The sequence below is a fragment of the Epargyreus clarus genome, unplaced genomic scaffold, assembly GCF_041222505.1.
Source record: "Epargyreus clarus isolate Ecla_fem2 unplaced genomic scaffold, WU_Ecla_fem_2.2 ptg000010l, whole genome shotgun sequence".
NCBI classification, from domain to species: Eukaryota; Metazoa; Arthropoda; class Insecta; order Lepidoptera; family Hesperiidae; genus Epargyreus; species Epargyreus clarus.
Genome location: NW_027332218.1, coordinates 8,460,261 through 8,474,136, shown reverse-complemented (window position 1 = coordinate 8,474,136; position 13,876 = coordinate 8,460,261). Strand labels below are relative to the sequence as shown.

Here is a 13,876-nt window from a genome sequence, read left to right as displayed (position 1 = left end):
TTTGCACTTAACCCTTAGGATAAAGTGGCATAGGCTCATTTCAAAGCAATACCATCCCCAAAAGAAATAAAAAATATGATGTGAAAATAAAAACCAGTGATTCAATTCGTACAAATAACAAAATAACTGCAGTATAGCAAATTTTCTCTGCTATTCTATAAAAATAACTTTGACGCAGAATTAAAACCTTGAAGAATAGTAGAAACCTTTGAACGAAACTTGAAACGGTATTTTACAGTCAATCAGTGGACCTCAGTGGGAATTCGGACAAGAAGCGCACGCATCACGCGCCGACATCGTCACGAGACCGCGACGGGTCGTGACCATCTATACAAAAACGAAGGGACTGCTTCTGATTTCAATATAACAGAACTTTTCTAACACGTTCCTTTGCAAAATCAGTAACGTTTTAAAAGAATAAAAAGTTTGGCCGGACTCTTTGATATTTACCGAACAATTGATATCCATCCATTATTGGTGACAATTTCATTCAAAAATTACATAGGTAAAGAATTCATTATTTATTTTTGAAAATCGTCAGAAATCAATTTAAAAAATGAACTTATCAATCAAATGGGCTAAATTTTGGCTAGTATTAATGGAACCACTTCATGTGTGTTTAAAAAAATTATCAACTTGCTTCATTTACTTATGTTATTATACTTTTTCGTTACTCATCAAATTACTTCTAGGTTGAACTGTATGCTTTATGAAAGTAAGTGATACTTAAGTGATAAGTGGGCGCTACCTACTTCATATAGTGCAGGGATTTTACCAGTTTCTACTCCTGAGGTCTATGATGATCACTTAATATGTTAGTCAGCCACACCACACCCACACCCAGCCACACCCTTCGACTGAAACGCTGAACTAAATACTACAGGCTGGAAATAGGTACCACGGTGGTACTTCTCCGGTTCTCATTCTAGATTATACTATACCAAGGATTGTAGAATCTTTCTGGTTCTACCACCTTTCGAACATACATTCCACCATATAGACAAATTATCAAAAATGTTACTTCAGATAAAACACGTCGTAAATCGATAAACGTTAACATTATGCTAAATTCCCCAAAGCTATAAATATTTCACTTTCTTGCCTTAAACAACTCTATCAATGTATCTTTCTTAACTGTCTCGGTGTAATGTATGAATATTCAACAATACAATAATATCTATCTAACATCGGAATTCCAGTCGACAACGGACACGTGCTCCACGATCGATGACCGTTATAAAGGATCGAGTGAAAAAAACGAGGTGAGAGATCCTGTGTAGGGTTGCCATCCTTCTAATAAATTTATTTTTTATAATATTGGATTCGCAAATGAGTATGCAGTTCACTTGATTATTGTGCCTACTGCCGTCCACAGATATCTATAGTTATCAATCCTAGATAAGATAGGATTCCTAACTGAGGTTGGCCACAGATGCTCAAATGAAGACTGATTTGAAACTCTTCAGAGATATATGTCTCCTTTACCACTTCAAAGCGGAACGAAGCAGCATTTAACACTGCTGTTATTAGACAGAAATAGGTGTGGCAGTGGTGTCTCCGGAGTCGAACCACAAAGGGTTGTACCACCGTCCTTGCTGTTTATAATGGTGCGTTCCAAAGAAGTTCCCATGTTCGCAGATTCATTACTATTACGAAAATAAAACAGAATTAAAAATAATAAGTAACCGTTGAAAATAATACACAAAAATGTTTTTAATTAACGAAATATCAAACCGATGAGTAAAATAACCTTGTATTAAACTGAAGTTTAATAGCATTTTTGTTTTAAGTAAATCACGATGATGGCTACCCATCAGCTAAAGTGTTCGGTTTCCATGACAACCCTAAACCTGACGTAACATTTCGTGACTTCACTCGTCGAAGCGTGACTTCTCTGACCGATCTTAAGTGTGTAACTTATTCAAAGTAACTCCGCATCTGCCTGTCGATATCGTGTCGATGCAGTGAGTAAATTAGATCATTTTGACATAAGTTGCAACCTTAGCTTTGTGAGGTAATCGCAAAGTTCTTTGCGATACAAAAAGCGTGTATCAGATCTTTCTTAACCGACTTCAAAAAGGAGGAAGTTTCTCAATTCGACCATATATATGTTTTTTTTACAAACAAGCTTTTATTTTGCTCTTGAACTAAAATGAATGATACTATTCGAAATTAATCCAACAAAGCAACCAATTTGAAAGGTGGTAAATATAGTATGATTCAGTGTGGTACTACCATCACAGCCATTTCTAAGATGAAGAATCCCGAATCCCTTTCGGTGGATGTCGACTGGCTGACATATGAGGCGATCATATTAGTCCTTAAGAACGGCAACGCTTCTGTGATCGACTTCAGATATAACCTTTATTCTATATTGTAAGGATACGACATCGTTGTAGTACAAATAGTGCTCGATACTAATAGATAATATTTGTTGAGATTTAATTATTTAATATGAAGTCGATATGACAATACCTTAATTATATAATTGTTAACGTTTTAGAAGATAGAGGAAAAAATAGACGGTATTCAGTTGTTTGGTTTTGATTTGTCAATGATGTGTCAAAGAAATAATAAATATAATTGAATCGATTTCGAAGTTAATTTAATAAAATCTGAGATGATCTTTAATATGGGGTTAGTTACAGATGACTACTTACAGTCAGGTGGAGTGTATGGTGGTTGCTCATAGTAATATTACCAAATTAAATAACGTAACAAATAGGTCGTGATTCCTTAACATCTATTTATAGTTCAATACAAATTGACTCATGCCAATAATTATACACTACAGTTACAAATAACAAAAAAATAACCAAAACACAAGATGTGCCCTGACGTAACACTTCGTGACTCCATTCTTGGATGCGTGACTCTTTTGACCGGACTTAACTGTGGGACTTAACTTTTTGTCACTTATGACATACTCTACAAATATGATCTAACTAAATCCAACTAACTGATCTAACTAACTAAATGACTTATTTCTTTTATAATATAAGATGAACGTGCATTCCATCTGATGGTAAGTGGCTACTGCCGCCTATGGACATCTCTAATCAACCCCAAATAAGATAAGATTTCTTCCTGAAGTGCGTCACAAAAGCGCCTCTACTCCTGAGGACTAAGCTGGAACACCTCAAAAAAAATGTCTCCCTTACCACACCCTTCAAACCAGAACACAACAGAACACAAAGAGTTACCACCTTCAAAAGTTGCAACCTTAAAGGGTTGCACCGTTTATCAACACTTATCATCATGTGGACTGCATGCTTATTACTTATATACACTAAAAACAAACCCTTAAAATAATAACACAGCAGCGCTTAACACTCAACTCTCACTACTAACCGCATACCAAACAGTAAGATTCTCTTGAATTCCCTCTTTGGAACTTAGTCACAAGTGTATGTTGCAATACCGCTTGCCATTAAATGTAACAATGCGCCAACAGAGCGTAGAATCTGACGCCTTTCACTCAAAGGACAGGCATAAAACCTTCCATAAACCTAGCAAGAGTACCATTACTCAGTATCATAAAAGCATTGTGCTTAAAGGACTTGTCTCCTCGTTATTGTAAAGCGAAATACGATATTTTTGTAGCTGCTACTTTAAGAGGTTAGTAACATTTCAATATCGCGTAGCATATGGCAATATTGGCATTAGAATTAAGTCGCCAATACGGCATCTACGTAAGAACGCCTTTTGCGTTCAGGAAAAACTCAAAGATTAATTAGATAAACGTACTCGTATCTTTTAAAATCTTTCAAATCAAAACCATTACAAAATTGCTATGAACTTACATTAGCTACAATTTTAAGAACATGGGCATGAAGTAAAACGGGCATTATACATTTTAAAGCTTTCGTGCAATCGGAACTGACAGAGCCGCCTGTAATACTGTGAATTCAAAAATGCCGAATATTTCTATTTTGGCATTAAGTTATATTGTTATAAATACCAAAAATAAACAGTAAATTATACTTGATTAATCATATTTGCTACTGGAAAATTTTAACTTTTCTGACAAAAGTAATAGAGTTAGTAATTGCAATATTTTGGGATATTCATCTAAAATATTAAGTTCTTAAGCAGATTAATCACTATTCGCTTATCGCTTACCCTTTCTATGTGAAACAACTTGATAAATCTCCATATTTCAAGCGCTAAAATACTAAGTGAAGTAATCAAGCTGCGTATTTATGCTTATTAAGTACAAAGCCGAATTACAGTTATAATAAAGATAAAGTAATATTAATTTCTTCTAAGCGCCGCGTGGTATCAAAGTAATTTAGATTTTATGACTGAAACGTTGACGACTTAGTTGGTCTATCTCGTCAACCAATGTAAGTAGATTTTCTACAGTAATAGTGCATTCAATTCTTTTGTGAGCTTTATAGTGGAATGTTTTCTAATATAGCTTTTCACAATAATATGCGTTTTCATGTATTTCTATTGGATATTTGTAATTGCAGTATAAAATGTAAGATGCTTGAAAAACACACGTCTGTCGCAAAGCGTGCTTTATTTTGATAAAAGAGTGTGATTAGTATCTATGAGGAACTAATGAGGCGTTTCAGTTTAGTCTTCAGAAGTCGCGGATTTGTTAGATTTTTTTTGTGTTTGTAGAGTGATCTATGGTTTCGGAATGATATGATTAGTATATAATATAGACACTTATGAGGCGTTTTAGTTTAGTCTTCAGAAGTCGCGGTTTAGTTAGAATTCTTATTGCGTTAGGAGAGCGATCAATGGTTTCTGTATGTTTGGAGAGCGATCTGTGGTTTTTGGCGGATACGGTTAGTATATAATATAAGGATCTTATGAGGCGTTTTAGTTTAGTCTTCAGAAGTCTCTGCTCGGTTCTGTTCTTGTAATGTGTTGTGTTCCTGTTACAGTTATCTATGAAGTTGTAATTCTTTATACAGATATCTATTTTCATAATATATAGATAGGTACCTATTTAAAAATATTATTTTCAATAAAAATCTGACTATCAATTATAACAATATCACCGTCTTCTAACAATAACAAAAATATCAGAACCAATTCATTACCCAACAAAGAAATAATGATAATTTGATTAGACATACTCTTAGATTAGACCTCTGCGCACGAGTCGTCAAAATGGTCAATATCAATTGTTCGTATTGACGACTCATTTGATCGTTGACCAATATAACTTTAGCTGTAATAAAACACAGCTGAACCGAAATGTACCTACTCACTCAGTAGGGATGTGATAATAATTAATTGTTATAATAATCGATTACGTTTGTGTAATAATCGATTTTTATTATTCGAAATTAATAATAATTGAGTATTAATAAATTGATTATTCTAACAAATCAATAATTTGATTCGAATCTATTTAGTGAGATATCGCAAACGCGCGGCGTGCCACCTAGAACTTTCGCTCGCCAATTTTCTATACAATTTCAAAAATCGATTATTTCTACAACGATCCATTATTAATAATCGATTTATTTCAAAGAAAAAAATGATTATTAATTATATATTAATCGTTATTAATATTGCATATTATTAATTATTAATTAATATTATTGTTTAAAAAATATCGATTATTAATTATTCGATTTTTCTCACATCCCTAATGTCAGGATTATGCGTCAGTACAATAAGGAGCTGGGTTGACTGGTCATGACACGCGATCAGGTCACGATAATTTGAATGCGTTATCTGCGGTAGAAAGTGGTTGTTCACCTCCTTGCTGCCTGATGGTTTCGAGGTTTGTAGCAGATAATAGTCACGATTGATCGCCCTGCGCTGTCACAGCTACTCAAGTCTGAGACAGATTAGATGTATGGTCCAAGTTATAAGAGTTTTCCTCATTTGAGACGCTTAACCGTAATAATTCTAAGTATGTAATATATATTTCATATATTTTCATTTATCGATGTTTGTACTGATATTCAGAAGTTGCTTCTCAAAACAACATAGATGTAACCTTCAGCCATCTGTGGGCTCTATATCCTGCAGGCGAGAAGATTTCTGCAAATTATAAGGACCTCTGCATTAAATTAAAAACTGCATTAAATTTAGATTATTTCCGAAACCTCATTTGTGTAAACAAAATCTAGGTGGTAACACCTACTTGTCTAGGTAAAAAGCTAGAAGTACTTAAGTAAGTAGGTAGGTAAGTATCTAGGATTCTCAACCAATTCATCAGTATTTGCATCAACATTATAACCACATCGATATCACTTACTACACTGCCTTATAACTCCATTCTCTTTGTTGATTGCACTCCTGCTTAATTTCTTTTCTTCTCTTAACAACTTAGAAATAAAAAAAATCCTCCTCCTATTTCAAAATCGGTAAAAACTGTCGCCTATTTCCCGCTTTTATCCATAACTTATACCACACCCCCGGTGCCTTACGTTTAGGCGTATCAGTACAGTGGATACGGTAATCTGCATCGTATCCGGCTGATCTATCGTCATTACATATTGTCCGGTGGGCGGAGACATGTTGACGTACTTCGTTTGCTCTTAATCGCGGGAATCGGAATTGATAACTTCGTCAGTTATAATCTGGTATGATGGCTTATTATTATGTAATTTTAAATGTTCTAAAAAGTCTTCTAGAAGAAACCGTTTTCTAGAAAAAGATGTATGACTCATAAAGCGTTCCAATCAAATCACTGATAGCCCTAGCGACTATCAACAAGTGTCCATAGTGATGACTAAACTGCATCTCTTTGTAATTCTACTTCTAAAAGTAACTAACCTTGGCGCAACGTCCGCACGTTACACCGTCGGAAATACGATTCTTTCTTCCAATCATATTCCTGAAGTACTGCAATATTAAGTATATCACTGTGTTTTTCTTTAACCTTGAATTGTTTTTACCATCTATTACTACATCATGTATCCTAAAAAAAGGACCGCTCATAAAAATTTGCTACTACCGATAACTCATAATTAGATAAAGTTTTCAAAGGCATCTGAAGTCTACCATTTCGCACTTAGCCAGCGCGGTGGACTATGGCTTAATACTTCTCCTGCTGAGAGAAGACCCGTGTCCAGCAGTGGGACAATAACGAGTTGATGATACGAGTAGCTCATATAGAACAGCTCATTCACATTACTACTCGCCGATGATATTTGCTAAACTACTCGTTAAATAAAGTTCATTTTTTCACTCCATTTCATATCCTGTTGTGATCGTCCTCTATGACGTCACTTATTTGCATCATAAGGAACTATAATGACCCGTGCTCTATTTATATCTGCATACAAATAGATATAATCTGGCCCACATCAGACTCCATTGAATGTCTTGTTAACTAGATTAAAGTTTTTACGCAACGCCAAATGCCATTGCGTTTGTATGAGCTTTTTTAAGTATTCATAGTACGAATGGGTTTATAATTCAACGGTTAAATCCATCAGGTATCGTTGGATTCGTCTAAATTGTGGACGTGTCAATGCCAATAGGTATATTATATGTTACGAATCAGTATTTTTTTGTTGCTGTAATAATTTGTCTAGCTATATAGTTTGTTCTAGAAGTTTGCAGATGATAAATGTGGGAAAGGTTCTATTATGTTCTGGTAAAAAAATATCAACTTGACACAATAAATTATATTAATAGATTATAATATAATTAAGTTGTATAAGTATAATTTAGACTTTAGACATGTTATATTTTATCGTACAAAATTAGATAGTGAACCAAATAAATAGACACTTAAAATGGTGTTGTCCAATACTTAAATGGTTAATCAACATGCAGAAAGCATATATATCATGACTACAGTAAAATTAATCGTTATATTTCACACGGCAATTATAGCCGCTATAGACAAATGGAAGGTTTATGACCAAATAGTATTTAAAATTAACAATCGTTGAGGCGAACTGCTATCGTTTTATTGTCAAGCCATTTGATAATTAAATTCAAACGAAAATTTATTTTACCATATTAATCGATGTATATATAGTCACGAGCTTTTGCCCGCGGCTTCGCTCGCGTTACAAAGTAATATTTTCATCCCCTATTTTATCCCCTTGGGGGTAGAATTGATCAAAATCCTTTCTTAGCGGATGCCTACGTCATAACATCTACCTGCATGCCAAATTTCAGCCCGATCCGTCCAGTGGTTTGGGCTGTGCGTTGATAGATCACTATGTCAGTCAGTCACCTTTGAGTTATATATATTTAGATAGTGTATAGTTGTTGTAACAAGGTTTCTAAAACTAGTCCTTAAGGTTCCCTACCTATCTTAGGCAGTGTGGTAACAACATTAAAATCATAAACAATAGTGATACGGTCTAGTATGAGATAGAACATACACCCAAATTACGATATTGGTCGCAAAATGACGTCACAAATCATCTCATTAAACTTAAAAGACCAGAGATACACACGGTTAATAAAAATAGAACCATGTGTTTTGAAAATAAAATAATAATAGCCATTTTTTGTTTTATCACTCGGATTAGTAAAGATTAGGAAACATTGGCTTAATGTTACACATATAGCTTAGCAAACATAAATCGACATATCAAATTCAGTTAACGTGCAATTTCATTTTTATTATCCGTTTAAACTACGATTTATAGTGGTTGGCTAACTGATACTATAAATACGTTATACAATAAAATATATACCAAGGCCGAATGCATCCGGATCGAAGATATCTCGGTGAGTGGTTGAACTATGAACTATTGTCGAACTTATCTATCCATTGTTGTTAAAACTTTAAAGAATGTCAAAGCACCACGCCCACAGCGTCTTTAGTCATCTTGGGTCAGAGTTGAAGCTTAGTGGGTTGCACCATGTAACCAACGTTAACAAACGGCTAACCAGCCGTCAAATCTAGCAGTTTATGAGTTGCACCAATTTAGTTACGATTAAGACGTCGTCATATCTACACTTTAATGGCCAACTTCTGTTTATTAAACTTGTTGTTTATGTCAACTTCCGTCTGTCCACGTGGAACAAATATTGTGGTGACAGACAGTGACACAAATGACGTTTATGACAAGTAAAGCAACACTGAATTGTTACATTCCATCGTTATCGTCAAACGTATCGTTATAATTACCTTTAATGCAATCTTTAACGGCCTGCGGTGTAACTCACCGATAAATGATTTTCAGTCATCTACCGACCTTTGCTTGACAGATTTCGCAGTCTCTTATAAGCTACTCATTCAGGTTTGAATGGGTATCATGTCTGTATTACAAAAGTGAGTGTTCGTATAAGAGCTTTTTGTTATATTAAAAAATAGGTATTGTATTAGAGACAATTCTTCATTTTATAACATACAAGAAGTGTATAGATTAAGATTTTTATGTGAAAAAATATTCTATGCCATCAATAATGCGTTACTTTGGAGATCCCGAAGTCCTCTACAGCGCCGTGTAGAGCCACCGAGGGGGTTGTAGTGCGGTAAAAATCCGGGCACCTTCCTTGTGTAACAAAAAATACTGTTTACTAATAGTTATTTTATTATATTCCTAACGTAGGTTTGTGAGTGTTGAAAGCATCTAATGAGCTTTGTCTTCTACTGCAGTCGAAATTATGCAAAATAGGCATTAAATTAATTCCATATTGTTTTACATGTTTTTTCCATAAAACTGTGCACACGTAACATTCCCGCTGCGTTCAGACAACGAACTTTAATAAGGAACAACTCACTCTATTATAACTCTTTATTCATGCCTATTTCATATTAGAATGATTAAATTTATTCAGCGAGTAGTGTAGGTGTCTCTCAAGTTAATTCCGCGAACAAGATTATCTGTTATTAAAAGTAGTTCAGTGCCCCGAAATGTGAGGCAACTATTTGGTATTCGGAAACGGATTTTGTATAATGTCATTAGTCACGAGTAACTAGTAACAAGTAAAAGTAAGAGTAGAATAAAAGGTTACGTATGTAATTGTATAAAGTTCATGTAAAATGACGTAATGTTGTCATTTTGTTTAAATTTCTTTCTTTTAACGACCGTGGAATAATTCAACCATATCCGACGCCAATTCCATATAAGATAGCTTTTTCGGAACCATTCGCATATTAGAAATGTATTCACTGAATTCTATGGCTGTTGACTTACATTACTAATACTAACATAACTAAGGTCGAATATTGAAAATAAATACGTTACTTAGCATCAGGTAAACTGTATGGTTATCATCATCAGCATAGGATGTACCTACAAAGTCTCCTCTCGAAGTGAATTGGTAGCCTATTGGTAGACTGTGTATCGCCACTAAAACAAGCAATCAATTATATTAATATCATATATACGAGATGACTCCTAGAGTCTACATTTAATGAAACTGAACCATTAAATTTACATTAACATTTTTCCCAGGTGGTGTTAGTCCGAGGCCACTACGTCTCCTACCTGCCGCTGTGTAGCCGCAACGAGCCGGTGTTCCTGGCAGCTTGCACGCCACTCGCCATGCCGGAGACGCGGGAGTGCGTGGTGCACGGCGCCACGAACGTGTTCACTACAGTACATGCTATGGACATGAAGATACTGCATATTGACACTAAGTAAGTACCCTTATTGATCTTGGAGCGCGAGACTAACTGGAGAAGATTGGTAACAGCGTTCTCTTAGAATTTGAAAAATGATAGAGCCAGTTTAGTTCGATCAGACTTGGTTAGAGATGTCCATATTCGTAAATTATAGCTGACTGAATCCAAATTCATACTTGAAATATTACCAATTTATATTTATTTCAAGTGTTTAAATAATATTCGTATACAAAGGTAGGTCACTAGATAAGGTAGGTACACCGAGTTCTGCAAATCGTATTACATAAAATAGGTATTACCCATTCCTTTTTTTATTTTTTTTACACAAGCCTTTTAAATGCTACAAAAACAACAATAAACATATGTTTTGCGTAGCTTAATCCAACACACACGTAGATGAATATATTTTATACACACACATGGGTAAGTAACACAAAAAACACGTGTTGAAATCATAATTCAACGATACAAATCGTTGTAGACCTTCGGAAAGGCCAAGGTATTGTAAAAAACAAAGGCCGTTCGTATGATGACATGATATTGTTCCCATGTAATACGCTTTTCTCTATATGCTTCCTTCTATATAAAATATAGTAGTTCAAGGCTTGGCGACAATAAACACACATTATCGACGCCTATTTAGGGTTGGCACATGCTAATTCGTTGTGTGGAAATAATTAAATGAAAAAAAACTTTTTAATATTATATTTTTTATAATATTTATCAACTTTTAAATAAAATAGCGTAAAGAGTAGGCTATAGAATGGTTCAACTCACAAAATCCAACTGCACCACAAAATTTATAAGCACTTTTTTATTTTTCGTTATAATTTATGTATTTAGCCCAAGTTTATTGCATATAACGCACACCAATATTTGATATAAAAACGAGTTCTAAGTAACAACAGCAACTGTTATTATTAAGAAGATTAAACAAAAATCACGTTAGCAATTCAACTGAACACTGCACTTATTTTTTAAAGTAACAAGAAATAATAAATACAAAAATCTTTATTTCTCCAAGTTGACAACCCTAGCATTTGTCGCAGCCAGCCACCGTCCATCAAAGGCAGGCAGATGTATGACAATGTCTCTATTGAAGTCGTTTCATATTCATGCGCCGTCACCGCTGCTCGGTGGCACGAAATAATAAGACGAGAGATAATATGCAATGGTAAACACTGGTCAGATGAGTTTGTCACTTTGTGGGGATCGGCAGAATGGTGTAAGCGACGTTAAGTTACTGAGGAAATTATATGGATAAACTTTTCAACTGTACGTTTCATATTGTGAAAAGTAGCGTTATGTTATAATCTTTTGTATTTTGATGGGCTTTGTAATAGGTGGCTATAATTTTCTTTGTCTAATTAGTTTGAAGGACTATGCTCGTAAATGTTTATTTTTTAAGTATAAAAATTACTCATAAAATTTTGATATTGCACAAAATAAACAAAATAACTGAAGGTCTTTTTTTAATGTAAAAGAATTACCAAATCCCGAGCGTGTAGTGTACCGGCTAAGGATAACAATGGCTGAACCCTGTTAGTTGATAGTTTCAAAGCTTGAAAGAAATACAACTACTTATAAAATGACTTTTTCTCAAGTTTTTTTCTCAAAAATTTGTAACTATCACTTCGTGAAAAAATGTCAAAACAAATACCTACCTACACGATAGTACTGCACGAAAAAAATAAATCATAGTAGTGTTGCATAGTACATGCAAAATCTTGCCTTGTTGTTTGTTTTATTTTATTTATAAGTCTATTATAGTACTATAGAAAAGTATGTTAAAATTATGTTTAATTTAAAAACGGCACATGCAGTTGGCGCCGTATACTCATTTATTCTGTATAAAAATGTCGCTTACGCCATTTCTCCGGTAACCAGTGGGCGCGCCCATCCATCCTCGCTGACAATATCGCGTACTGAGCCGTTGAGAGCATATTTGTATCTCACATGTTAATAATGCAACAGAATTTTGTACTCGATTTGTTTCTTTTAGTTTACGCGTAGCAGGCTTGCTTGGGATTATATGAAGATGTTTCTTTACAAATATACCTACCCATTATGGATTAAAATATTTAACTCAATATATTTATGCTTAAATATATTTAAATGTGTATGTGCAATGTAATCAGTAGATGCAATAAATTAATCAAAGATAAAAAAAATAAGCAAAGGTAAAAAAGAGAGATGAAAGTAAAAATAGTACTTATATTTAAAAATTCAAAACCCGACTGCACTACAAAGGCCGAAGTTTAATTTCCTAAAGCAGCAAAATTCTTAGGTGTTTCATTGTTACAGTTTTAGAAAGTCAATTACATAATTTCATAATGTCTGCTTCTTGATCAAAAGCCTTTCAAACAGTCAGTCAACGCCTATTTTACCCCCTTACGGATGGAATTTTCAAATTACTTTCTTAGTGCTCACGCTAAAAAGAACAAGTTCAACGGTTACAGCTGTGCGTAGGTCTGATCCTTCAATCAGTACCGAGTTTAAATATATAGATAACCAATTACACAATATACTTAGGCTAAAAACGACAGCATATATGAGACACCAATTAAAAAGAAATAAAAGAATGAATAAAACAACAATTTAACCAATGCACGAACTGCGTAGATATTGGATAAATTCTGCATACCTTAACATTGTTACGTTATGACTACGAGGCATGCATGCAAAGTTACGGTTCATTCAAGAGAACTGTTCGCATATTCTTTTCTAAGTTTCTACTTATCAATAATTCAATTGAAGAGTACAAGTAATAAGCTCCCGTCAAAGATGTATGTATGGGAAACGTGTATGTATTAATAATTTCATATTTCGTAACACAGTTATGCATTCCACGTTTGCTTGTCAATCAAACTATTTACTAGCTGTCGCTTTTGTTTTAAGAAAAAATCTTTTTTAAGCACTTGTCTTTTTAATGGATTTTCTTTATCTTAATAACGTATTTTATGACACATGTGTACAGGATGTCCCATAAGTACCACGACAAACTTGGGGAGATCAAAAGTATAGATCATAGGCTGACCTCTGAGAAAAAAAATACCTCAATAGAATGTCATCGATTGCTTTGCCATTAAAAAAAATAGCACTATTCATCTCCTTTCGTTAACTTCGTATATAAATTTGGTGATGCAGTGTTTATTTTTTTTTTTTGTAAAATACTATCAGATAGTTGGTCTACGCTACAGATAATTGCGCCCACCGATGTAAAACATAATTTATCATTAGTATCTAGTGGTTGGCTAACTTAAAAGGTGATTTTAAAAAATATTTAAATGATAACGCCAAAGAAGTATAACTCTTACGTGCGCTCATAGGCTACACACATGTTTTTACATGTAAATATTA

The 13,876-nt window shown here is 34.1% G+C and overlaps 1 protein-coding gene across 1 annotated transcript in view; it reads left to right on the top strand.

Moving 5' to 3' along the window:
• Positions 1 to 13,876, top strand: part of LOC140745497 (PAS domain-containing protein cky-1) — a 173,269-nt gene that overhangs the window by 120,782 nt on the left and 38,611 nt on the right. The window contains exon 7 of the mRNA XM_073077380.1: positions 10,347 to 10,531. Within this exon, the coding sequence (XP_072933481.1) occupies positions 10,347 to 10,531 (185 nt within the window). The remainder of the gene's footprint in view (positions 1 to 10,346; positions 10,532 to 13,876) is intronic.